Raw genomic sequence first — 27282 nt, 5'->3', positions numbered from 1 at the left:
CTGCAGAAATAATGGTGTTGCTTTGGTTACTGCAGTAAACAAAGCAGCATGATGTCAAATCTAACAGGATTTTATTGCTTTCATAAAATACACAGAATCCTGATATTCGCAGATTTAATTCAGGCAAACTTTAGCATCCAACCATACATTGTGTAATCAAAAATGATCTAAAATTTAATACCTTGCAAAATAGCACTTAAGACTATTTAATACCCCGCGGACACCCTGCCATTTCATTTGCGAATCTTTTTTTGTCATTATTTGTCAGAGAACATTTTACACTGACTCATACTATAAAAAAAATGTAAACTTTAACTATGACAAAAATGCTCATGACAAAAATGTACTGACATATTTGTCAACACATAAAAACAAAATGGAATTGTTCAGGACAATTTGTGTCAGCAAGATGAGCTGCGCACATTTGAACTACAACATATACTGATCTACCCAGCACCACATAAGCAATCATTTACTATTATTTTACTAATTAAACGCTTCAAAAATGTCAATGTGTGGAAGAAGAAAGGCTAAAAGCAGGTATGAACAAATCTGAAGCACACTTGATATGCACTTGTGAGACTGCACTTCAATTTTGCAATTGCGCATATCTAGGGTGCGTGTCCACCGAAGCATTTTTGTGCAGCAGAAATGGCATCATCGTTTTTTTTTCTTATGTTGTTGCCAGGCATTGGTGAGCGATCTGTGTTTCTTAAACGCTTTAACAGTTGGAGAAGCGTTCACAGCTGATAACATGCTGGTATAAAAATCTCCTTGCCATGACATCCATTTAAAATACTCCATCATTTGGTCATACAAATAGTATCAGTAAAGCCTTTTATCTGAGCATTTAAACTGAAAACAGCTTGATAAACTTAAGAAACATCTCCAGTACACCAGAATTAATAATAATCAATTTATGCAAATAAATACATTTGCTTAGAAGAATAAAAAACCCTATATATAGATGGTTTCCTATAAAGAATGAATTATACAAGTTGTTTAATTTAGGCCTAATGTTACAACTGGTAATTCTGGTCCTGCATTTTTCAAACCCAAATATGATTCATGTCCAAAAAATAGTGTTTCTCTTGGATTATATAATGAGCTTAGAAATTTTAGAGATATGCATAATTAATATATTATACTCAACTGGTAAGACTTTAGTCAGCTAAATCTAGAGTATATTTAATCAACTAAAATCTTATTTAATTAAGTCAACCAAGTCTAGACTAAAAATGAATTCAGAAGACTAAAAGATGACTAAAAATAAATGGTATTTTTGGTCAAAAGACTAAGTATAAAATTAAATCTAAATTTGCTGTCAAAATTAACAGTGAATATTAGCCACTTACCACGCTAACACCAATACTGCAAAAACTTATATTCACAAACCATAACTGCATACCTAGATGCAGATGAATGAGTCTAAACCACCAAAAAAACCAACACGCATACATGTGATCAACACAAATAAGGGTGTAACGCACCAAGGTAATACTGGTAAAGGCAGTTCCACCATTCTAAGTTTCACTAACACAGCCAGCAACACTAAACATTACCACTAGTCTACCACAGGGGGGGATTTTAAAAGTTGCACAAACCAGTTTCATAGCTACTAAATCACTAAACATTGCAAATGGGAAAAGCCAAGTTGAAGCTTGTTTTGAAAGTTGAAAACTGTTGTGTTCCTTAAAGAAAGCCTGACTGCCAGCATGATGTAAACAATAATTTGTCATGCATAGAAAGTGCAGCCTCAGCAACAGGAGTCATCATAGCATACAACGATGTTTCACTTACAGGAGAAGTGTAACGACCGATGCTGCGGCGTCTCCAAACGAAGGGATAGATGTCAGCTCATTGTGGTCAAGTCTCCTGCCAATCAAAAAAAGAAATTAATTCAATTAAAAGGCAAAATATATTGAGCATAGCTTAAACATATAGTTGAAGTCACAATTATTAGGCCCCCTGAATTATTAGCCCCCTGTTTATTTTTTTCCCCAATTTCTGTTTAACGGAGAGAAGAGTTTTTCAACACATTTCTAAACATAATAGTTTTAATAACTTATTTCTAATAACTGATTTATTGTATCTTTGCCATGATGACAATAAATAATATTTTACTATTTTTTTTTTTTACTACGATGGTTTGTTCTCTAGACTCTCGAAAAACAAATTAGCTTAAAGGGGCTAATAATTTTGACCTTAAAATGGTCCATAAAAAAATTTAAAACTGCTTTTATTCTAGCCGAAATAAAACAAAAGAGACTTGCTCCAGAATAAAAAATATTATCAGACATACAGTGAAAATGTCCTTGCTCTGTTAAACATCGTTTGAGAAATATTTAAAAAATCCAAAAAAATTCAAAGGGGGGAAAAAAATTCTGACTTCAACTGTACATAGCGTGATACATAAATACATACTTGTGTATATAATATAATATAATATAAAACAATACAATATAATACAATACAATATAATATAAATGTCATAGATCCCATATTAAAATATTATATTTCTCTCTGCTTTACTTTAATAATTTCTGACATACTTCTAAAATACATCTGAAATACATCTATTTGACAAACTGTAGTTTTATGATGGTAACTGGATACAATAATGATGATACTACTACTACTACTACTACTATTACTACTACTAATAATAATAATAATAATAAATGCATGTAAATCTGAATTATGCACGTTTAAGTATCTCTTACTAAAATTTACACACAAATTCAAACAACTTTCAAACAACCTAAATGAAACTTATTCTGACCCATCCTTAATAAAAATTGTATCATTAGAAAAGTGATCATGCAAAATTTTATATAGTAAAATGATTCAAATGTCAGTATCCCCAATTTTTACACTAAATTAGATTTAACATTTTCTGTAAATCAATGTAAAAATGTATGCTACTCATTATACGTACAGTTTATATGTAATCTAAATCATGAATTGAATTTATTTTGTAATAACTATATTAAAATGAAAGCTGGTTTACAAAAATAATACATAATAATTGCATATATTTACTATAAATTCACATATCTGGTGAAAATACATCAGCGATATCTATTTATTCATTTGAAATGAGGGTCTTTCCGACAGTGACCAAACATTGAGAAGGAGAGAGGAAAAAAAGAAAAAAAAGAGTGAAAGTCGGGCCGTCTGGCTGAGGGCCAGACACAGTCCCTCGATGTATTAAATATTTACAGCGCAGGTTAGTGGCTGGTGTCGGGTGATGATGGAAAGCGCTTATAATAGCAAACCTCTTTATTCCCAATCTCCGCCACTTTCAGGACAATAGCCACCAGCAAACGTACTTAAATATCCAATAGCACTGACAGCACACTTTAAAATGATTTATGACTGATTGTGGCTAATGGCGGTAATTAACATTATTACACCGTTTAATGTACTTCATTGGATTGCCTCTCTCTGCGGAGCTTTAGCTGTGGGAATGTTTTGTAGATGTGGTTTAGATTTTACACGTATCATTACCCTACCACTTTTACTCAGAAACAAACATGTTTTTATGCTCGACTTGGCCTTACGTTGAGATTAAACATTTCAAATTGAACCAAACAACAATATAAAAAGGACATTATTGTCCTGAAAACAAACACAGGTCATAAAGTTTGTGTGGGTCGACGCCACCCTAGAACATTCTGTTACAGGCCTGGAAAAGTTAAAGCTAGCATGCTAATTGAGTTGATTAAGCTGGAGCCGTTTTACAGCTATTGCTGGGCAGATCTACAGGATGATTGGACTTTGTTCACTCTTAAAATTTATCCATAAACAGTTTTTCATATTTTGTGAAAGTTTTTTCCCCATGCATTTATGCTTTTGAATTGCACTTTGGGAACTTGACCTTTCCTCCAACAACTTTTGATGTTGAAAAGTTTGAAAAGTGACTTGTATTGACATTTTTAATTGTTTGAAATAATATATTGTCTGGATCGGTGTTTGTGGTACAAAATTAATTACCATAAACATTGTGGTAAATTGCAAACACATACAATTTAATTACGTACAAAAAATGTGAACGTTTAAACGTAATAAAATGGCAGTATTTTTTCTGTTATTCTACAGATTTAATTTTCCTTTTATTATTTATTATACGATGTTTTGTTTCAAACTACTAAAATGTCAATAAAAGTCACTTTGTTACATTGCACAAATTAAGATGTCATGTAATTTATAACTGCAAATAAACACGAAAAAATCTGTAAATTAAGAAATATGGAACCTGTTAATTATAAGATATTTATGTACAGTATAGGGTCCTTCAAAATTGGTTTAGTTTCTTCTAAAAATCCTTTTTAAATTTTTTTTCTGGACTCAATTGTAATACTTTAAATGCATTTAGTATAATATTTTATTTCAGTTAATTAAAATCATGGAACCGTTTCAATTTAAAAAACGAGAACTAACATTAAACTTGACATTTATTTTGACGAGTTATCGTGAAGATTCAGAAAGTTTTCATGTGGACACGATATAGCAATAGATTTAGCCATGTAAAGTAGTAAATTGCTGACAAAATGAATCTCAGATCAGCTCTATAAATAAAGTTCATGGATTTAAGTCCTCAAATAATAAGATGATAAATGATGACAACAACATGAGCAATTTCATCCAAATATCAAGCTTGCCCTGAAAGAGGTTTCACCTATATTTCACGCTATATTTCACCTATGTATTTTACAGTACTGTAAAAATGTCTCTGGTAAATCAAATAAAATAGTTTGAAAATGACAATTTATGTTGCACAAAGTATGGTTTATTGTAAACTTGCATAGTTATTTGGGGACACATCCATGTTGAATGTTTATTTCCCTCAAAAATATTTATGTTTTAAGTTTTTACCGCAACGCTGGAATTGCTCATGAGCATCACAAGCAACATAAGTTAAAAGTCAGTACTTCTTTCACAATATTCGCCAAATTCTGTGATTTTCCATGCTATATAGCTAGGCCTGTCACAATAATCAATATATCGACTTAATCGCATAACACATAGACATGACCTCAATCATTTTTAGTGACGCAGTATATATCGCCCATACATGAAAAACTATTCTAGAAACAATTTAGCTTATTGTGCAACCTCTCTATCTCTATTGGAGGTGTCAGTATGATTAAAAAACACTATAGTATTTACTACAATTTACTATAGTATATTTTCTTGTGGGTGTCTGACAGCTGAAAATAAGTCTGGTAGCAGATAATCGCAGCCTCTGTTACATTTTACCTTGCCCTTTTTTGTTAACATTTATTATTATTTATTTGTTTAAGATATACATTTTCACATTCTTATTCCAATGTGTAATTATTGAATTGTTAAAATGATCATAATTATATGAAATATTCTTAAGAATATTTGTTCTTTGGAAGAGTGTACTTGCATTAAGATGATATTATATTGTCATTTTGGCATTATATAATGAGTGGCATAAAATAGTCTTAAAATGACAATAGTATTGTTCATCGCAATACATTTTAGTGCAATCTATCGTATAACAAAATACAGATATTGTGACAGGCCAATATACAGCTAATTCCATTTTTATGACTGGATTCTACAATTCTGTCTACGTTTCCCGGACCGCTGAAATCATTGAGCACTAACTATGTGACAGGACGGGGACTGTTCTACTCACACTTCTCTCAGGTTGGGCAGATTGGAGAGGATGTCCATATCGACTGCCGTCAGCTTGTTGTGGCTCAGATTTCTGAGTGAACAGAGAGGGAGGGGGACAAGAGAGAGAGAGAGAGAGAGAAAGAAAAATGTATTAAAACAGAGTAGTCAACAGACTCTAGTCCTTCAGTAAAAAACGATGGCATTTCGTTATCGAGCAGACTCATTCAAGCACCCTAAATCTCTGGTCTCACTATATCTCCAGTGCCAGCAGAGGCTTTCAACAACACACCGGACAGTCTATCAGTCAGGTTCATCACTGAAACGTGTCATATCGACACTTACGGCCCATAAATCAGAACCATCAACAGGCTGCTTTAGCAGGACGTCATCTTCATTTCAGCGCAGTTCAGGCGAGCGCTCGTCTAAAGGCTTCAGACTGGGCTTGGCAGAGCGTTGGCCTCCTGCTCTCGCTGCTGAAATGTCAGAGATTGATGGCGCTGTGATCTATAAAGCTCCTGTCAGCTCTGTGGTTTCTTCCTCTGCTCCTCAGCTACTGCATGCTCAGACTTTCCTTTCAGATGGGCCGAGCCATTCTGAATTGTTTATAGTGAGGGTAACTTTTAAAAAGAAACCCCTTGACTGAATTGGTATTTTGGATGACTATTGATTTTCTTTCTTTTATGAGAGAGAATATTAAATAACAGAAAAAGAAGCCAGGAAATAATGCAGGCGAGCTAAATTTGAACGGGTATTTTCTAAGTAAATACCAAGGCTCAATTTTTCATTGTTTTTGAGAAAGAGCTTTATGTGCTCAAATGCTGCATTTGTTTGTTCAGAAATACAGTAAAAAAAAAAAACACTGACACTGAAATGAAACTGTATATGTTTGTAAAATATGTGAAATAAATCATTTCTATTGCTTATTGGATATATATGCATGTGATTCTTTAGAAATCATTCAAATATGTGACCCTGGACTACAAAAATAGCTCATAGTGTCTTTTTTTAATGAGATTTATACATCATCTACGGGAAGTCTTTGATAGGATAGGACAATATTTTGGTTTTCAAACTATTTGGAAAAACTGGAGCCTGATGCTGTGTTCACACCAGATGTGGAACCCGCGGATAAATCGAGTTATTCGCATGTAAATAGACATGTGGATAGTTGGAGTTTACTCGCTTCATTCATGCATCAATTTCACTTAACAATAGACATGGATTCGTGTCATGGGCAGGGCTTCTGTCTGCCCGATGACCCTAGCTTCGTTGCTATATGGATTTATTGAGAGAATAGCTGTGTTTGTGTGCTTTAGAAAGGCTAAAATTAGAGTATAAATATATATTCGTTTGGCGTCATGTCAGAGTCCACCAGATACTTTTAGAGGTGCACCCAGCTCTGCGAGTTCATCAACTCCTCCAGAAACTGTACCTGGATGATGGAGGCTTTCAATGGTGCTTTGACTGAGCCGAGCCCAATTTGATGAACTGTTGTTCAGTGTCGGCAAGAGGATTTCCTCTCGGGACACCATCATCAGGCGCTACGCCATAATCACGCCCCTACAAGAGAAAGCTCCTGATTGGTTAACGCAGTGCGAATATCCACTGAAGTTTAGATTTTCTAACTTAAGCGGTTTGCGCAAAACAAGTGATACGCGCGTTAAATGTGCAATCAACTTGCGCCACTTCATTTGTGCGAAAGGCATAATTTGCATGTATCACGTTGCAGGAAAACATGTAAAACACTCATGCTTGACACTTCATCCGCATATAGTGTAAACGCAGCATGAGGGTTCATAATCTAGATATCGAGATTTGGTATAATTACAGTACACTGTAAAGAAAATCTTGTAGCTTTAAATTTTTTAGTTCAAATTAAATTGACTTTCCTAGTCATCTCAACTTACATTAACCAAACAAAACTAAAGAAAGTTAAATGTTGTATAACTTGATTATTAAAATAGGTTATATTTTTGTTGTCTTGACTTTTTGTCATTACATTTTTTACAATCTTTACATATTGTTTATAAAACACTTATAAAAGAAAATTAAAATATACCCCGTCAAACTATGGTCCGTATTTGCCGATTAGGCTCAAAATACACGTTAACAACAAAATAAAGGGTTAAAAAGAGTTTTATGGCTTTGTATATTTTACTATTCTTCAAAATAACCACATGTATTCTAAGCTTAAATCTTTTCTAACATTAAAATATACAGCACTACTATTCATTTTGTTTAATAATGCATTATGTGATTTTATTTTATTACTATGTTTAGTCATTTAGCAGACGCTTTTATCCAAAGCGACTTACAAATGAGGACAAGGAAGCAATTTACACAACTATAAGAGCAGCAGTGAACAAGTGCTATAGACAACAGTATAGACAGTATACTACTGATATTATTAGAGGAATACAACAGTTTAAATGTATCATATATTCTGTAAACAAATTGTGCAGGTTAAATATTTCATTATTTTAGAAAGTTTCACATCTATAACCACAATCCAACAATTAGCAACTGGGCTTTCAGTAATTGGAGCAAATGTGAAGTGTAATAAGAAGTGTCTTCCTGTAAAACTCATTTCGAAAGCCGTTCATTCCTGCAAACACAAACTATTGACTTTCAGATTATCTCCCTTAACTCCCTGACCAACAGATCCAATGACACACCCGTACAGTTCCATTTAACATTAAGTGTTTTAATCAGCAGCTCATCTGCTCTCGGAAAGAAACAACTGAATGATTCTTTTTCCATCTGCTAAGCCCGTTTTGACAGTTTTGTGGCGCTAGCTGGTTGTAAAAAAGCCCAATTGCCCAACACACTATATATTGTGTCTGTTTCTCACTCTGAGCTGTCAACCGCAGACCGTGAAGCTGTACGTATACAAACCTGACACAAAACAGACGTGGAATATAGTCAACATTTAGGCTGGTTGTGTACCTCTCAATCTAGGACTGCGCCAAAAAAGGCTAAAAGAAAAAAATAGGGTTACACTTCACGCTATTAACAAACCATTACCTAAAGATTTTAGCTCAATAGACTATTAATTTGATGCTTATTAAGAGTTATTACAGTATTTACCGTATTTGAGTAGAATCAGGGATGTAGATTAAGATCATGCAGAATATGTGCTTTATAAGTATTAATAAACAGCCAATATCTTAATAATAGGCAGGTAATAAGCCTAATAGTGAGAATTGGTCCCTATACTACACTATAAAAAAATGCTGGGTTCCACACAATCAATTTAAGTTGGGACAACATAAAGGAATTAAGTTAACTTATTAGATTTTATAAATGTACGTGAATTAAACATAAAACAATTAAGTAGTTGGGGAAAACGCTCAGCAATTGTGTTGTTTCAGCTCATTTTAAATAAGTAGCTTGAACAAACAACAAACATATCTTTTAGAGTATAAACTGTTACTAAAAACAGTACTTCCATGAAGTATTATTTGATAATCACACTCTTAAGTAGCTTAATTTGTCCCTATTAAAGCGGTACATAAACTAGCTCTACTACTTTATTTGGTCTGAACAGGAACAACTGTCACAATGCTTTTGTGGCTAGGCCTATGTGTGTGTGTGTGTTTGTGTGGAGATAATAACACACGGTGAGCCGCCCTGAAGGCAATCGTCTGACAGAGGCGAACACAGCAAAATTGCAGTCCTGTACTATAAGGCAATTACCTAATTATACCGAAGCAAAGTGAAAAATTGCAGGCTTTCTTAAAAGAGCCTTGCCAGGGGGCACAAATACTGCAAAGAAAATCGTGTACACTGTGTAAAACGCCAACCGCTAATCTGCTTCAGCCATTTCCAACCTATTGAATGCGATGCAATGAAAGCGACAATCTCATCTTTTCACACACTGATTACTGACTAATGTCCATGTTTGTATTCACTGCAGAATTTTAAAGAGAGACCACATATTCAAGGTTAAACAACTCTACAATTATCTACACTCGGATATAACGTGTGTCAATTATTAGTAGGTGGAGCTAATGGAGTCATTTAAGTGCTTTACTGCTGTACAGCTGAAAGTAGTTCATTACACTAGATCACCGCTGTCTTAATAGGGACCTCGGAGTAGTGAACTGGCCCTAACCAGCCAAAAAGGAAATGATAGTGTTTATATAATCGCAATGTTTAATTCTCAGTCGCTCCACTTTGTTTAAGCCTCTTTATCTTATCAGATAACACTAACTTTCACACCTTCGGGCTGACCTTTGGGGCATAAATCACATGGACATTGTAACCATACAGCAGGCTGCACTGACGCTCCAGTTTTAGAGTGGAGTTGATTGAAATCGAAGTTATTTCGTAGCTTCTAGAGTTTTATGTATGTTAATCTTAAAACGATGGATTTGAATGCTTGAGTTTATTTATTTATTTATTAATTCATGCTTTTGAAAGATAAATCACACATTAGAATTAATAAAAAGGATTGTGTAATGCTAAAAAACACATTAAATTATGCAACAACAAAAAAATTCAGCTAGGCCAGGGGTGCTCAAACTTGGTCCTGGAGAGCCAGTGTCCTGCATAGTTTAGTTCCAACCCAAATTACACATACCAGTTAATCAAGATTCTTCTAGGTATACTAGAAACTCCCAGACAAGTGGGTTGGGGCTAAACTAAACACCGGCCCTCCAGGATCGAGTTTGGGTACCCCTGAATTTTGTATTGAATGTATTTTTAGTGTTACACAATCCTTTAGAATGATTCTAATGTGTGATTTGGTGCCCAAGAAACATTTCTTATTTGTCAATGCTAAAAGCAGTTGAGTTGCTTAAAGGGATTGTTCACCCAAAAATGAAAATTCTGTCATCATTACACTTTAGTTTCAAAAGTTTCTGGTTTCTTTCTTCTGTGGAACACAAAGGAACATACACTGAAGAATGTAAAAAAAAATAGCCATTGCATTCCATAGCTTTGTGGATAGGCATGGGACAATAATCGTTTTCAAGGTATACCATAATTTTAAAAAGTCAAGGTTTTAAAACAGCTAAAATATTCTGCTATAGCGTTCCTAAGGTATGTGATTTTTTTATTTACATTTTTTTTAGTTTGTTAGGACAATAGTATCTCCCGTAGAAAAGATCTCCAAAAATGCCGTTTTAAATTGTAAAGAAATCTGTGTTTTTGAAACTAATGAAGACAGCAGAAATCAATGATTGATTAAAAGTTAAGGTAACTCAAACCATTTGAGGAAACCGATTGCAACAAATCATTTAAGTTCAAAACTAATCCTAATGAGTACTGTGAACTTAATCCATTAGAGTAAAAGAAGCAATCTGAGCACAGTAAAATCCAATAAATGAAAAGTACTCAAACCAACTGAGTACTGTAAAACCCAATAAGTTAAGGCAACTCAAACTGTTTGAGGAAACCAATTGCTACAAACCACTTGAGTTAAAAAACGAATCTATATGAGTACTGTGAGTTCAAAACTCTTCAAATGAGTAGAATTGACTTTGAGTTAACTACACTCATTTCATTTGATAAAGTTGATTGTTGGGTTTTAGTGTGTGAAACCGTGATATTTTTATCCAAGGTTATCATTCCGTTAGAATCTTATTCCGGCCTATGCCTATTTGTGGATACTATGATGTAGGGTTGTCACGATACTGGAATTCGGCACCAATCGATACTGAAAAATACTATTAAACACGTTCTTAGACACAGCTGATTTGCCATTGTGTTCATGTGCTCAAGAGAAATGACTGTGATTGGCTGTGAACGTCATCAGTTCACCGAACTCACCGATGTTTACTGAGAGTAACTACAGATGCAGGGAAACTGGAGCGTTTCAAAGTCACGTCGATCAGTTAATTTGTCTATAAGCTGACATACGAGTGATCCGCTGATGAATCGCGGCTTTAAAACTCTCCAGTGTCCCTGTATCTGAGGGTACACTTACTAAAATCACAGTCATTTCTGTTGAGCATGTGAACACAATGGTAAATCAACGCTCTTTGAGAACATGCTCAGCTGCGATCAAAGGTTAGCAGGAAATGGACGTTTTTAAAAATTCAGAATCGATTGGTACCGAACTCCAGTTTTGTGACAACCCTATTATGATGGATGTCGATTATCTTTAGAATATCTATCAGAAGATAAAAGTTCATAAGAGTTTAGAACCACATTTGTGTGAGTAAATGGAGCGGAAATTTTCATTTTTGTGTTAACTATCCCTTTACATTCTTGTGAATAAGTAAAAGTCTAACTTATTGTTTTCTATTTATTGAAATACAAATGGTGGCACGGTGCCTCAGTGGTTAGCACAGTCGCCTCACAGCAAGAAGGTCACTGGGTTGAGTCCCGATTCTCAATCATGCCAAAAGAGACTAGAAATATTCCCAGCAATGTTTTAAATAATGCCTATTACATATCGAGCAATGAACCAATCTTTAAAAGTTCTGCAGGACAAAATAGCCAGCCCACTTTCCCTTTAAGGAAAGGTGAGTGGAATGTGCTTTTCCATCTATCATCTGTAAATCTTCAGGAACTATCCAATCATCATCTAACACCTCAGAAACTGTAACTGCTTCAGTTTCAGTGAGAACAGAGCACCTACACACGTCTATGTGCTATTCAACCATTTTACAGCCGCACGCACAATAATGACTTCCAATCTAACCGAGCTAGAACAAGCTAGTAAATACAACTTTAACTCTAACAGGCATTGAGGTCTATTTTTTCTCTTTTCCATTAAACCTGAAGGCGAACGGCCAACAGCTTCCTATGCCAGGAAACCAGGCTAAGTGAACATTCACACCTAACAAAGGTCAAAGTCATTTAGGAAATGGCCAAAGGAAAAAGAAGAGTACAAACAAATGGCCAATAACACACTGAGGCTTTGATTTTAGGCTAAAATGATTAAATATCATGTTTCGTTTTGGTGATTATTACATTATTTGATCATTTCTTTGAATGTAAACTATACATTTTTTTATATATCAACACAAAACCAATCTCGGATATGCTGCTTAAATTAGGTGTTGAAGCTAAATATCAATATTCTAGTTATCACCTCTTATATTAACAATAAAACCACTGTGTTTATGTCAGTTTTTCCCCCTCAAAGGCCATATCATGAGTAGAATGGCTGCGAGACGACCTTTATCTATCTATCTTTATCGCTGATAAGCGGAGTGTGAACTTCGGTCCCTGGAAGTGTGAAATGATGTCAATGATGGAGCTTTATGATGCAGCTGGAAGACAGAAGCGTCTTTAATGCACCCTGTTTCATAGGGCCATAAACTAGTCAAAGAATAACTCTTCTGTCACAGCGCTGAGCGAAAGAGAGATGGAGAGACCAGACGGACAGACACTTGCTTCTCTGAAGACACACAGCTTGTGCTTTTCTCGCTCTCTCTCGGTTTCCTGCCATAAAGACCATTTACAGCCCAGCAACACCACTGATAGTGAGCCCAGGAGCTTTTGCGGACAGTCCAAACAAAGCAGAGAAAAAGGGGGCAAGAGTATCGAATCTAGAGTGGAGATTGTGAGATAAAGATCGTGAGGAAGTGAATGTTACACGGTTGGAGAGAAAGAAACTAAATATGAGGAAAAAGTGAAACAAACAAAAGACACATGAAGCTCGACTTCAAGACAAAATGCATTATTTTAAATGTAGATGACAGAGCCAGGAAGAAAAGGTACTCTTTGAGCCCTGAACTGAGCCAGGATGAATAAAAGAATGGCAAAAGTACAACACGTTCGCACATGATTATACCAATTTGTTGCAATTGATCTTTTTTTTTTATTGTATAATGATAACCCCAAGTTTAGACAGGGAGTGTAAATACGTCCTGCTTAGTTACATACATGATTGTGACAGATTGTTCTAGAAAACTTCAAAGTGAACAGAACAAGCGATTGTTGGATTACCAATTTACCCTGCATAAAGTTTATTATTATAAGAGAAAGGAAAACTTTAGAGTAATTGCACTACGAGTTCAGCCGGAAACATCAGAGTGGTCAACGCAAGCGGTATATTCATCATATACAGTATAAACAGTAAAGCATAAATCAAATATAATTTGGTGGAGCTAATGTGGAACAAGGTCAAACTTTGTATTAATCAATTCAAACTTACATAGAAAAATATTTTTTTAATTGCATTTGAATAAAAAAAATATAAACACATTTTTTAAATAAAAATAATTCCAATTTAAAAAAGCATTTTTGCAACAAAGTGAAATGACAAAAAAATATATATATATACACTTAAAAAATTATTTTTATTTTCTCAGTTTCTCATTTTCAAAAACTAAAACTACTAAAGCTATAATTTAAATATAAACCTATTTAAAAAAAAAACAATATAATGACAAAACACACAAAAATTAATACAACTTTACCAAGAATTTAAATTAATATTTATAATTTAAATAAGGATATAAAAATAAAATTAAGCCAAAAATAGGAACTCGATAGTCATACAAAAATGAACAAAATATATATTTTAATAATTATAATTAAGGCTGGGCAATTAATCAAAAAATAATCGAAATCGACATTCAGAGAGAGAGAATTTTGATTTTATTGCCATTTCAGCTTCTATGGCTATGTCATGGTAACAAAAACAGATCAAGTTTACCACATTTTAGAAATACCACTTTTCTATTATTATAAAAATATCCTAACAATTAAAAGTCACCAACAGCAATAAATTATACATACGGTAAAATACATGAATAAGAATAATAATGATAATATATAAGATAAAAATTTTAAACTTTAAGGTTTACTTTTCATAAAAATTGTTGTCTGATAACATTAAAAATTCCACAAGTATATGTTTAACAGTTAAGTTTTTGCTGCAATGTTGGCATTTTGGGGGTTCTTCTCCTTAAAAGTAAATGTTCATGTGTGAGTCTCGTGTGTCTAATGGGGCCTCCTCTGTATACAATCTCAACATGTCTTGAGTTAAAAAATAAATTGAATTTTTTTCCTGATTCTGGCTGAATTTCAAAACCTTTATTTTCTGAGCACTGATCCCATTCTGTTTGCCATTTGTTTAGAATATAGCAATTTAGTAGTGGCTTTAAACCCGAAAGCGGGATTTTGCACTCCAAATCGCCATTCAGAACCTATAATCGATCAAATTTTTCCAAGTCAATTTTTTCAATTACTTCCCCTACCGTGTGTGGAGTCATGTGACCCTGCTCTGTTAAGTCACACGGATGTGGACCGGCGCAGCCTCTGCATGGTTTCATACCTGCGCACCTCTCAAAAAACGTAACTACACATTTAACATTTGCACTACATTGACGATTGGAAGCTATGCCAGAAAAGCCTTGAGACAGCATAGTTTCCATTACAATAAATTTACATAAAAATTTTTTTAAGAAGATTCAATAAATGCAATGTTAATTATTACAGGATTTACAAAAGTTATTTTATTTAGAAGAGATATTGCTTCTTATTTTCTACTTTTAATATGAAAAACATAATAATAATAAATAATTTTGTTATTTATTTTCACTTTTTTATGGGAAAGAGTGACTGTTTGTTTTAGGCAATGTGTGTTTTAATTTCAGTTGTTCAACGTTGAAGTAAACAATCATAGATAGTAGATAGTGTGTTTTTCCTTAAATTATTTTAGTAATGTTCCTTTTACTAAAAAATCTCTCACTTGTAATATGTGCACATATTGTCTGTAAAAAACTTGTCAGTAAACTATGTGGGCAAAAAAATAAATAAACAAAATTATCATTCATTAATCATAATCGAGTTAAAATGTTTAATTAATCAAGATATTGATTTTAGGCCAAATCGCCCAGCCCTAATAATAATAATCATCATCATCATCATTATGTATTCAGTCTAAAGCAACCAACACAAGAGTGCTATATGTTTATACAACTGGATATGTAAATGTAAATTCTTATTTATTTTTAATACTAGTACTACAAGACAGCTTCAATCAATTAAATGGGAAAAGCACAGTAAAAAAAAAGGTTGATTTAAGAATACTGATAGCTAAAATAAATGCTTGTGATCAATAGATATATACCTCTATGCCTTGACATAATGGCACAAATTGTCTGGAAACTATATGCAGCATGAGGTTAGAGGTGTAGTTTGTTAGTAACTCTTCCACAGAATGTTAAATGGTGATTTTCGTCTTCAGACCAAATGTGCTGGGGGTTCTCTATGCGGCCTGTTCCTCTCCAATTCTCTCACCCCTCCCCTTTCTTTCACTCGCTTTTTTATGTCTTTTCCAGATCTCCAAACTCTTACCAGATGTACAGAATTCACAGATGAGTCATCCATCACTTGCTAGACACTTAAACAAAGGAGGGGAGAGAAGGAGGTGCTCATATGTGTCTCAACAGAAAGAGAATCTGGAATATTTGTTTGATCCTGCTGGAATTTCGATTCTGGTTCTAGTGTGGCTGCCATATCCCCCCAACTGAGACATAACAACGCTTGTCTTCATCTAAACTGGTCCAAATTGTGATCACCCGTTATTTAGCAAGATTTTCGCTTTGTCAGCTAACCGCTAAATGGCTAGCTTCATGATTGAAGTGCATTAACGGATAAAAAGCGCAACCTAATGCTAACATTTTAGCCAGGGCATAAATCAGCAAAGAAAAAGTCCTCAAACACATGGAAACTCCTCAGTGCTAACGGAAGGTGCCGTTAACCTCTGTGCCATTCAGGCCAAGCTAAACATGGTGAGGCACTCCTTTAACTCACAATCCGATAACGCAAGCAAACTCCGCTCCAGGCTACGCTGCACACACCTGGAGCAAACCAGCTCAGCTTTTTACATGTGTTATGCGTTATGCTGTCAAAAAATCTAGAATGCAAGTTGCTGTTGTTGAACGCGACCCAACTCTTCAGCAACGGGATTAATAAAGCAGACTGCTCAGATAACGAAACGAGCAAGAATCAAAACGAGTTGGACTGCTGATGACATAATGCTGACTGGTTTCCACACGTTGAAAGAATAAACAATGGGTCGGAGAAGGAGATCAAGATCTAGAACTTTCGTCAATGGAAAGCAATGGACCGTGACATTGAACTAACTCTTGTAGCCAGGCCAAAGACGCACCGCACCCTTAACATTCAGGTTTACACAGCAGCTCCACAACAGGTGACAGGGGCCGTAAAGAAAAGCCCAGCCCCGCACAATGCATTAAACAAAAAACAACACATCAAACCCCCTTCAAGGAGGTGAGAAAAATCTGGCGGGCTGTTTACCAACCCTAAACAGGGGACCAAACTACACTCAACACATGTGGCAACCCAGGTTGCACATACAAAACCAACCACCACCCCCTCGGCTTTCAAAACAATCAGGAGGGCCACCAAAGGGTCGTTGTAGTTTACTCTGAGTAATAAGACTCATGCAGCTCGTTATATCAAGCCAAACTGTTTCCATCATCTCGGTCTTCACAGCTTCACTACATAAACAGACCAAATCAAATAGCTGTTTAATCAGAAACGTATCTCGTTTATTCTGAATTGTTAAACACCAAAAGACGGACATAAATTTCCGTAATCAAAACTAAAATCGTTTGGTTTTGTTTTTTGCCATTTCTTCAGATGGATCGGAGGCAGGAAACGGTTTTAAAGGGGAATCGTTTGTGAGGAATTCAGACGACCTTTTTCAAATTTGCAGATGGAGAGTTTGGAGGGCTGTGTCGTGCAGCGGTGAAGCAATATGATTACTCATAACATTCATCACTTAATTCGTCTGTCTCCTCCACGCTCAGGTTTAAAGGGTTACTGCACCCAAAAATGAACATTCTGTCATCATTTACTCCCCTATCGTGTCATTCCAAACCAGGCTTTCTTCTGTGGAATATATCTTGACAAATGTATCACTGTCCATGCAATGAGAGTCAATAGTCACCATCATTCTTTAAAGTCTACTTTTGAGTTGCACAGAAGAATGAACGACCAGTTTGGAATGACAGTGCAGCAGTATTGGGTAGGTTACATAAAAAAAAATAATAATAATAAAAATTTTATATATATATATATATATATATATATATTATATATATATATATATATATTATATATATATTTATTTATTTATTTATTTATTAACCGCTAATTTCATCATTAAAATTGTAGTTAAATTACTTTTCTGATTACATATTCCTCAAAGTAACTCAAGAAATAATTAAATTACTTACTACATAAAATCATAGTCCACAGAAATTAAACTTTGTAAATTAAACTGTTTAAATCTGATTCAAATAGGGCCTTTTAGCTTTGTAAAAAATTTTATAAAAATGTTAAATATCATTTGCATCAAAATACATAGTTTCATAGCAATAAGACTATATTTCATACATTCCATTTATTATTATTAATAATTTCTAACTCAATTCATTGTTTAAACGTGATCAAACATCTTTATTAATGTTACCTTCTTTACCTAAACAAAATTAGTTTTAAAAATATATTTGTATAAAAAAAGTACAATTACTGTGCTTCTTTGAATATATTTATCTAGAACAGTTAATTTACAGTTTTTGCAGCAGGTACATTATAAATTTCCTATAAATCAAAAATAATCCGTTACTTTACAATATCAATGGAAAAGTAATTAAATTACATTAACTAGCTACTAGGGCACAATATTGGAAAAAAATTTTTTGGCGATAAATATTGCGATATGAATGGTGTTACAAGATAGTTTGAATAGCACTATTTGACAATTTTCTGATGAGTCTAACAGTATTCAGGTACAAAAATTGAATAAATTACAATGCAAAAACTGCTTTTTTTACTTTGTCTCATTTCTCGTCAAAATTAAATAAGTCAAATAAGTCCAAATTAACTATTTAAAACTATTTGCCAGTATGATAAATAAAATTATCTTGATTTTGCTTTGAAATTAGGGCTGGGCAATATGGCAAAATGCAATCTTGGTAATTGTTTTCCATGCTGAACGATAACGATATTTTGATAGAAGTTGTTAATGCTTGCAGATTTAAAAGAGTATGCCAACAATGACTGAAGCCACAAAAATTAGATGGCCCATTAAATGGCATAACATATTTTCAGCCAATAAATTTTAGTGGCCGAAAATTTGGTGCATCTCTAATATCAACAAACTTTTAGATTCCCATTGTTGCACTTTGCTGCTGTGTGATTGGCTCTTAGATCAATATTGAGTAAAAAACAAAAATAATCGATAGCTTATCATTGTTATTTATATGTCATTTTATTGCGATTTGATATATTGTTTATCGGCCCAGCCCTATTTGAAATGTAGAGTTTTGGACTAGAAACAAGAGTAAAAATATTATTTTTGCCATAATTCATGTAAATTCTGTATAAATGCGGTAATTAAACAATTCTGTGGCTCCTGGTCACTATAATTCAGACTAGACATGCATATCTTGCGATGTGATGCACACATTGCAATTGCGGATGCACACATGCAATATCGATGCTGAAACGATATTTTATGCAGCCCTACCTTGTAACTACACCCAAAACTGCACTGCATATTTCTTAAATTGGTCTACACTCAGTCTGAATAAGTGTGAATGCTGCATCCAATCCTTGGTGAGCACCAGACAAGCAGACCGAGACCCCAAAAAAAGATGTAGCAAATATGTAATAAAATCGTTTTGCTTTGTGCCCTTAGGTTCAGTTATAAAAATGACAATGTGAACGCTAAGTGATCTAAGATTATTTATCTCTTCAAATTCAATGTGAACACAACACACCAAGTCCATATCTCAAAGTTAACTTAAATCCACAAAAGGGCCACGCGCAAGTTGGTGATGCCAACCCTCACTGCTTCCTACTCGCCATCAGGGCCTCTGCAAGCCACAGGGGAACCATTAAATAAAAGCAAGAAGAAAATGGGCAGTATGGAGAAAACTATTTGGACAAACTGGAAGGTATTAAGACTTGATTTTATACTCAGGCCATGTCCACAGGGTTTTTCCAACCAAAGCCTTTTCTGCTCTTGATTGATATATTACCAACGGACAACCCAAAAAAATACCTTTGGCCCTTCAAAATCCAGCTTCTGTTGGATCTGTCAACATATAGTAGACGATACAGGGACATTAAGATGCTGGACCGTGGCTTATATTTCATGGAAATGCTGCGTGATCTTCCTTGAGCGCGTGGTTACGCAAGCAACAGGTTTGGATGTCACACAATAGCAAGCTCCTGTCTGCTTATGAATTGCCAGAAAGGCGTACAAAAGCATGAATAGTGACTTGTGAATAGGGATCGTTGTAGGATTAATGAAAATAAATAATCAGCACTTATGACAGACCACATTTGCCTGAAGCTTTCGAGGGAAAACGAGCCACAAGTTAACAACACAAGCCAGTTGTTCGGGATAATGCTGTTGGTGTCAGTAAGGTTTGAATATTAAAACGGTTACGCTTTAATGATCATATATAAGGGCAAGTCAAAAGGAAATGTGCATCACCTGTAGGACCGTTGAAGCCTAACAATAAAAGTACTGTTGTTCTGCCAACGTAATTTAACAGCTTTTGATACTAAAAGAAACACATTAAATGGTTTAACATGCTAATCTAACAGAGTAGTATGGAATTAACGTATTTATTGGTACTTTGTAGTTAATTGTTCTTTAAAAATGTCCCACATTAAAGTTGAACAAAGAGTCAACATGAAATAAAATGTGAATCCATTTACTGGTTATATTGGAAAGGATTCAAAATCTTTTCTTTTTCTGATATCACTAAACGTTCCAATTGTCCAACCACCTGTCATAAAGAGTCCACTTTTACCATCCACTCCAGTCCTTCTTTGACTTTTTCTAGCCAAATCTCCAGTTTTGCTCTAAAATACATCGCATTTGTTTCCCACAAAAATCAGTTTATGTGATAAAATGTTATACTTGAGCCACATACTAAAAGCGCTCAAGCAGACCAGGTCAAATTACTCAGCAGTAGGTTAGACAGTCCTTGAGCCAGAACATCAACACAGCTACCTGCCCAGTCATTCCAATCTAAACCCTGATATCATGTGTAATGAATGTTTCACGCTCCTATCTAACAAACAACGATTATGCCAACCATCCTCAGATATAACTAACACTGTTTTTGTCCTCAAATTTGCCTTAGTTCTTGTGTCTCTCTATATTTTAAATAATACCCAACTAAATGCCTAACACATTAGGCAAGACTCAAATTTGACAAATCGAATCATACATAGAATGCAAAACAGATAGCTCCTGATTTCAGATGATGTTTCCGTGTTGAACCCTGCGTGCGATAATCATCTTTAAAACCTGCCAAGAATAGTAAAAGAGCTGCCTTTGTGAAATCGACAAACAAAACGGGTATCTTCGCAGTGATGAAACATGAAGTAAAGGTGTTAAAGATAATACTGGGCTGTAAAATCGTTCCCTTTGAAAATGATATGATTGTGATCTCGAACATACAAACAGATAACACCTCTGTAACTTTGTCTGGGCTGTAGAGATACATTACAGCCAAACCTAATGCCAAAAAGGCATCTTCAGAAGTGATGTCAGGTTTGAGAGAAAGTGCTGAGGAAATATGATTAGTACTTTCTCTGCATGATGATTTCAACAAATAATGCTTAAAATGTGAGTTCTTGCAATGTCAAATAACCATGAAACAAACGCTCTGTAGCTTTAAAACAGTAATAACACAATTTAAGTCATAATCTATGATTTATATCTGACCATATAAAAATGTAAAAAGCCAATTGCGTTCTTACAATACAGCAAAGTTTATGAAAAGTTCCTGTGGAAAAGTGTAACTTGTGAGAGTTGTCAGAGATTTAGACAAGTGACAAAATGCTTAATAAATCAAGTTTTTAATTTAAATTAAATCTATTAAAGAAAATAAATTATATTTTAAGTACACAACATTTTAAAGCTGTTGAATTGTTATAAATGATATAGTTTGTTTGTTACACTAGTCTGAGAACTTATAAATGTTTGCTAAATGTTCAATATTACTTGAATTGTGAATTAGCAAGGTCTAATATCTAAGTAAAAAAATAACACTATTTAAGCTATAAAATTCAAAATGAAGCAAATAAATAAACAAGAAATTGCATTCTTAATAAATTGCAAGCTTGTTAAAAGTGTGATATCCAGGTGACATGACAGAGATACCAATATTCGAAAACAGATTTTTCTAAAACAAAAACCTGCTGGGCACTGAAGAGAAGTGGAATTCTTATTTTAAACTATAAACGTAGTTTTATATACTACTAGATTGTAAAAAAGTGATACTAAAGACTAATATTACTTTAAGAGATTGTAGTTGTGGTTTCATGACTTTGACTCATATCAGTAGGCCTCCTAAAACTTTCTGTCAGAGTTTCCAAACTTATAACAGTAACTAGCATGTCATAACTTGGCAGATCACACAACCAGGCTGGAGACTACTTACAAGCAATACCTTGTTATAATTTTTTATGATACTTTGAAGTCATTTTGAAAGTCATATATTATTTATGTATATATTATTTATATATTATTTATGAGACAATTTAAGAAATGACATTTTTTTGTTGTTTGATATTCTGTGACTTTCGAGTCCCATGACAACTTTAGCTTCGTGTTTAGTAACTTAAAACGTGTTGTTTAGGTGTTTAACTAGGCATTTGGTTCGAACTGGCCAGTTTTGTGTACTTACAGATGCACAGTGCTCTTTGGCAAGTCTTGAGGGACATCAGTCATGTCCAAACGACTGCAGTCGGTCGTATCAAGCGTACACGTACAGTTTTGAGGACACGGTGCGCCATAATTGATTAACAGTTCCAGCGTCAAAAGCCAATAAAACACATGATATGAAAGTGATCCCATCTGTCCCAGCCACGCCGCCATTTTGTATCCAGTTGTCTCAGCGCTTAACGACTGATCTCTCTCATCCACAAACGGACAGCTCGAGCTATTGAGTTTCTCAGAGTTCGAGTAATTCGCCTTCATTAAGTTGTTTTGTTTACCCAGCGGTACTATCAAATTATACTGCGTTGCTTTGGGCAATGCATGTGTCCTGGACTTGAAAACGGTCCCACAGTTAGAAAAATATCTCCCCTGCAGCACCACGTAAGTAAATCAAAGGTGAATCACGACGAAGCAATTACAAGAAACTTGACCAGAAGCCAAAACTAAATGCAGTTGTCCTTAAAAGGTTGAAAAGGGGGTCTGTATGGGGGATAGACGGGCGCTTTGTTTTGGCAAGAGCGATCCACTGGATCAAATGTAGTTTCAGGAGTTAAAAACGTCCACGGTGTTCAAAACATTATGAACTGCTTATAATGTTTTGATCCCAAGGGATTCGTTATAACGAAGAATAAACACATAGTAGATCGTGTCCATTCACTCCACACGAACGCGTTGAAAGAAAATCTGGGATAATCGGCGCTTTAAAGAAACTTTTCCACGGGGAAAATCGCACTCTTTAAAAAGTTTGAGGCTGTCGCTTCTTAATACAAAGTATCCAAACTGCGACTCCACGACCAGTCAAGTGAAAAAAATAAAGCAGTTTTGAAGAGAAACAGTCCCAGTAAAGCCGTCCGACTGTTGTGAACTTTGCGGCTCTCTCTCTCTCGTTCGTTCACTCTCTTCTTCCAGCGCCGCGGTTGAAGGAACTGGGAAGCTTTTATCTTGATCTCAGTTGTACGGTCCGAAAAACTCTGCTAATTTACAAATTCACCTCGCACTTCTAACCGTTTCCACCGCTTGTTTTCCCCCTCCCGGACTTTACTTTCTTTTTATCCAGACGTTTCTTCGTCCCACGTTGGATACATCAGAAGTGATAAAGATTTCCTTGTTCTGCTTTACAATTGGCTTTTGGGGCATGATTGACGGCCAGGCTCTGGCTCTCATTGGCTGCTTTGGAGCGCTCAGGCGCTGCGATTTTGGACTTGCCTGGGCCCAGCTGTCAGTCAACTCGCGTTAGCCCCGCCTATCTTTCCCCACCCAGAGTGAGAACCGCGCCGCCTTCTTTTACTCTCACCGCTTCTTAAAGGGACAATGTTCACGGGGATATAATATAATATAATATAATATAATATAATATAATATAACTATAATATAATATAATATAATATAATATAATATAATATAATATAATATAATATAATATAATATAATATTTGTATTATTTATGTTAAAAATAAATACATGTAATAATATTTAATTTGTTATTTGTCTCTTTTCATGTTTTAACAATGTAAAAGTGGAGGGAATTCAAATATTTATGTTGTTGTTGCTATATTTATTATTATTATCCTTACTATTATTATTTAGACTATCAGACATAAAACATTATAATACTAAATACTAATGTTCTTCAACAACACAGATTGTGAGTAGAAATATGTCGAAGTAGAAAGCTCACATCCTTTGAAAACATTTGACCGCATGAGCATCTGCGCTATAATAAAGCAATCCAATCAAATGAGTTTCAACTACTCCTGGAGGACCATTTTGTCCTCTTTAACCCAAAACGGCATTTGGTATTTTTAGCTGTCTATTCTGAGAGAGCTCTTGACATGCTTTCACACATGATTTATCTGTCAGTGTGCCGACTGTAAATCATTTGCTTTACAAATAACTTGTAAGTGACACAGGTGTCAAGAGACCCTAAAGAGCCATAAGAGACACAGGTTGAGGATTTGAAGGGTGGCATCAATAGCAAACTAGAAAAACAACAATACTGCTTTATTTCAAACCTAAACTTGAGAAAGCTTTGAATTTGCATTAAAAGACTGGATTCCCCCGGGGAAATAGCATTCTGTAATCTTTGACTTTTCTTCAGAACACAAATAAGTATATTTTTAATTAAACCTTTACTTTAAAACTGCTTCTTCTTCTTAAAAAAAGCTGTCCTGTGCCTTCGTTCAGTCTATTAACCTGTGATGCTTCAAAAGTGTTTTGAAGAGACAGGTTGATGTTTACACAGTGACCAGATTTCATTTAAGCTTTAATTCGGTTGTCGCTAGATCGGATAAGGTTATGGCTGGAAGTTGACCAGAATTATTTATATTATTTAATAAATTTCCCATTAATTGTATTTTAGTAACGGCTAACCCTACCCCAACTCTAATTCCAACCAACACAGTACCGTAAAAACAGAACTGCACCAGAGTATTATTTATGTTATTTATTAAATTACCCAATAAACTGTATTTTATTACGTCTACCCTAATATACATTTTTGTTATAGCATCACAAAATGATGCTATATTCATGTGCATATCCACAGCTGTATCCTAGACTTTTTCCTGCACGATAAAACCCATAAAGTTAAGGTAAACTTAAACCATTTGAGGAAACCGACTGCAATAACCATTTAAGTTTAAAAACTAACCCTAATGAGTACTGTGAACTTAAGCCATTTTAGTAAATGAAGCAATTTGAGCACATTAAAACCTAATAAATGAAGAGAACTCAAACCGAGTACTGGAAAACTCAATAAGTTAAGGCAACTCAAACCATCTGAGCAACCGATTGCTACAACCATTTGAGTTAAAAAACTGATCTATATGAGTACTGTGAACTTACTCCATTTAAGTTAAAGTAATGAGGTATTTAATTAACTAATTACCTTCAACACTGAGTTCAAAACTCTTTAAATGAGTAGAATTAACTTTCAGTCAATTTTGAGTTACTACACTCATTTATTTGATATAGTTTGACTGTTGAGTTTTACAGTGTGTAATTCACATAAAATGATCCGTCAAATTTGGTCTCCGAAGCTCAAGATGAAAGTGTTGCACAATCCAAGATGTTTGAACTTCATGAACCAATGAGGGTTCATTCTTGCACATCACGTTTAAGCTTACAAGAACCAATGAGGTTTATGTTTGTGTGAAGCAGGTATGTTTATAAAACACTTGGAGACAAAATTATTTCCCCTCCTATGAAATTTACAATTACAAATATTTCCCAAGTGCTGTTTAAGATTTTTTTAACACATTTTTAAACATTTGAATAACTCTCACTGCATCTCTAAATTATTCGGTTTTGTTTCGGCCTCAGTCCCTTATTCATAAAAAATAAAAAGCCAATTAAATCTATTTTAAATTATAAACACAAAATGACTTTGCACATCTCTTGGCAAGTTTGAGCTTTATGTTGTGTGAAGCAGGTAAGTTTATATAGAGTTGAAGACAAAATGATTAGCCCTCCTGTGAAACTTAAATTCTTCAAATATTTCCCAAGTGCTGTTTAAGATTTTTTGTTTTGTTTTAATAACTCATTTCTAATATTAATATCTTTTGTTTTTGCTATGACATAAGTACCGTACATTACAGTAGAATGCACTGTACATACAATTTTTGCAAGTTATTTTTGAAAAATACTATTCAGCTTAAAGTGATATTTAAAGCCTAACTAAGGTTAATAGGATAACTAAGTTTGTTTAATTAGACAAGTCATTGGGTAACTGTTGTTTGTTTTCGTGAACAAACGAACATAAAAGTAATTACGTTATGTTAGCTGACCAATCAGAGCCTATTGAGGGTGGGCCTTTGGAGGAACTAGAATATGACAGTTGTTTTCCTGTTATCTGAGTAGCAGTATGAAAAAAAGTAAGATATGACATCCAAGCCTTAAAAATACACTCTGAACAAGCCTTTAAAGCATTAACACAAAACCAATGAATCTCATGGCATGTTTGAGCTTTATGTTTGTGTGAAGTAGGTAGGTGTATATACCATTGAAGACAAAATGAATAGCCCTCCTGCGAAATTTAAATTAAATATTTCCCAAGTGCTGTTTAAGATTTTTTTAAGCAGGTTTTTAGACATTTAATAACTCATTATTTTGTCTTTTCCCTGATGACAGTATGTAATATTTTAGTTATTTTGGAAGATATTATTCAGCTTAAAGCACAGTTTAAAGGCTTAACTATAGGTTCATGTTATCTAAGTTTGTTTAATTGGCCAAGTAATTGATATCAGTGGTTTGTTTTGTAACCGATCAAAAAAAAAAAAATCTTAAGGAGGCTAATAATAATAAACCCAAAAACTAAACTAAGCTAAATAAATAACACTTTCTCAAAATTTAATAGGAAAAATATTATAGAAAGAGTAAAAATTTCACAAGAAGACTAATATTTTGGCCTTTAAATTATACGCTCACTGGTCATTATTTGTATTTGAATAAAATTGAAGACATTAAAGACAAATGATTAGATTAAATTTAAAATCTTCAAATATTTCCCAAGTGCTGTTTAAGATTTTTTTCAATACATTTTAAACATTTAATAATCAATTTCTAATAATAAATATCTTTATCTTTGCCATGACATAAGTACAGTACATAATGTTTGGCAAGTTATTTTGGAAGACACTATTCAGCTTAAAGTGCATTTTAAAGACCTAAGTATAGGTTAATAGAATAACTAAGTTTGTTTAATTAGACAAGTAATTGGGTAACAGTGGGTTGTTTACAAACAAACAAACAAACAAACAAACAAACAAACAAATCATTTCTTAAGGGGGCTAAAAAATAAACCTAAAAAAACACAACATTAATATCTGCTTTTATTCCTGCCAAACTAAAAAAAATAACAGTTTCTCAAGATTTAATAGGCAAAAATATTCAAAAAGACAAAAAATTCACAAGAAGACTAATAATTTTGCCTTCAACTATGGCACAGTGGC

The 27282-nt window shown here is 34.2% G+C and overlaps 1 protein-coding gene across 1 annotated transcript in view; it reads right to left on the bottom strand.

Moving 5' to 3' along the window:
• The window catches only part of lrig1 (leucine-rich repeats and immunoglobulin-like domains 1), a 67382-nt gene extending 44830 nt beyond the window's left edge, over window positions 1–22552 (bottom strand). Inside the window, exons 1-3 of the mRNA XM_056467763.1 lie at window positions 22302–22552; window positions 5672–5743; window positions 1801–1875 (exon numbers count right to left, since the gene is read on the bottom strand). Of these exons, the coding sequence (XP_056323738.1) occupies window positions 1801–1875; window positions 5672–5743; window positions 22302–22492 (338 nt within the window). The 5' untranslated portion in view covers window positions 22493–22552. The remainder of the gene's footprint in view (window positions 1–1800; window positions 1876–5671; window positions 5744–22301) is intronic.
• Window positions 22553–27282: the final 4730 nt, after the last annotated feature.

The sequence above is a fragment of the Danio aesculapii genome, chromosome 11 (assembly GCF_903798145.1).
Source record: "Danio aesculapii chromosome 11, fDanAes4.1, whole genome shotgun sequence".
Classification (NCBI taxonomy): Eukaryota; Metazoa; Chordata; class Actinopteri; order Cypriniformes; family Danionidae; genus Danio; species Danio aesculapii.
Note: the sequence above shows the minus strand (reverse complement) of the source record. Positions and strands in the feature narration are given on the sequence as shown.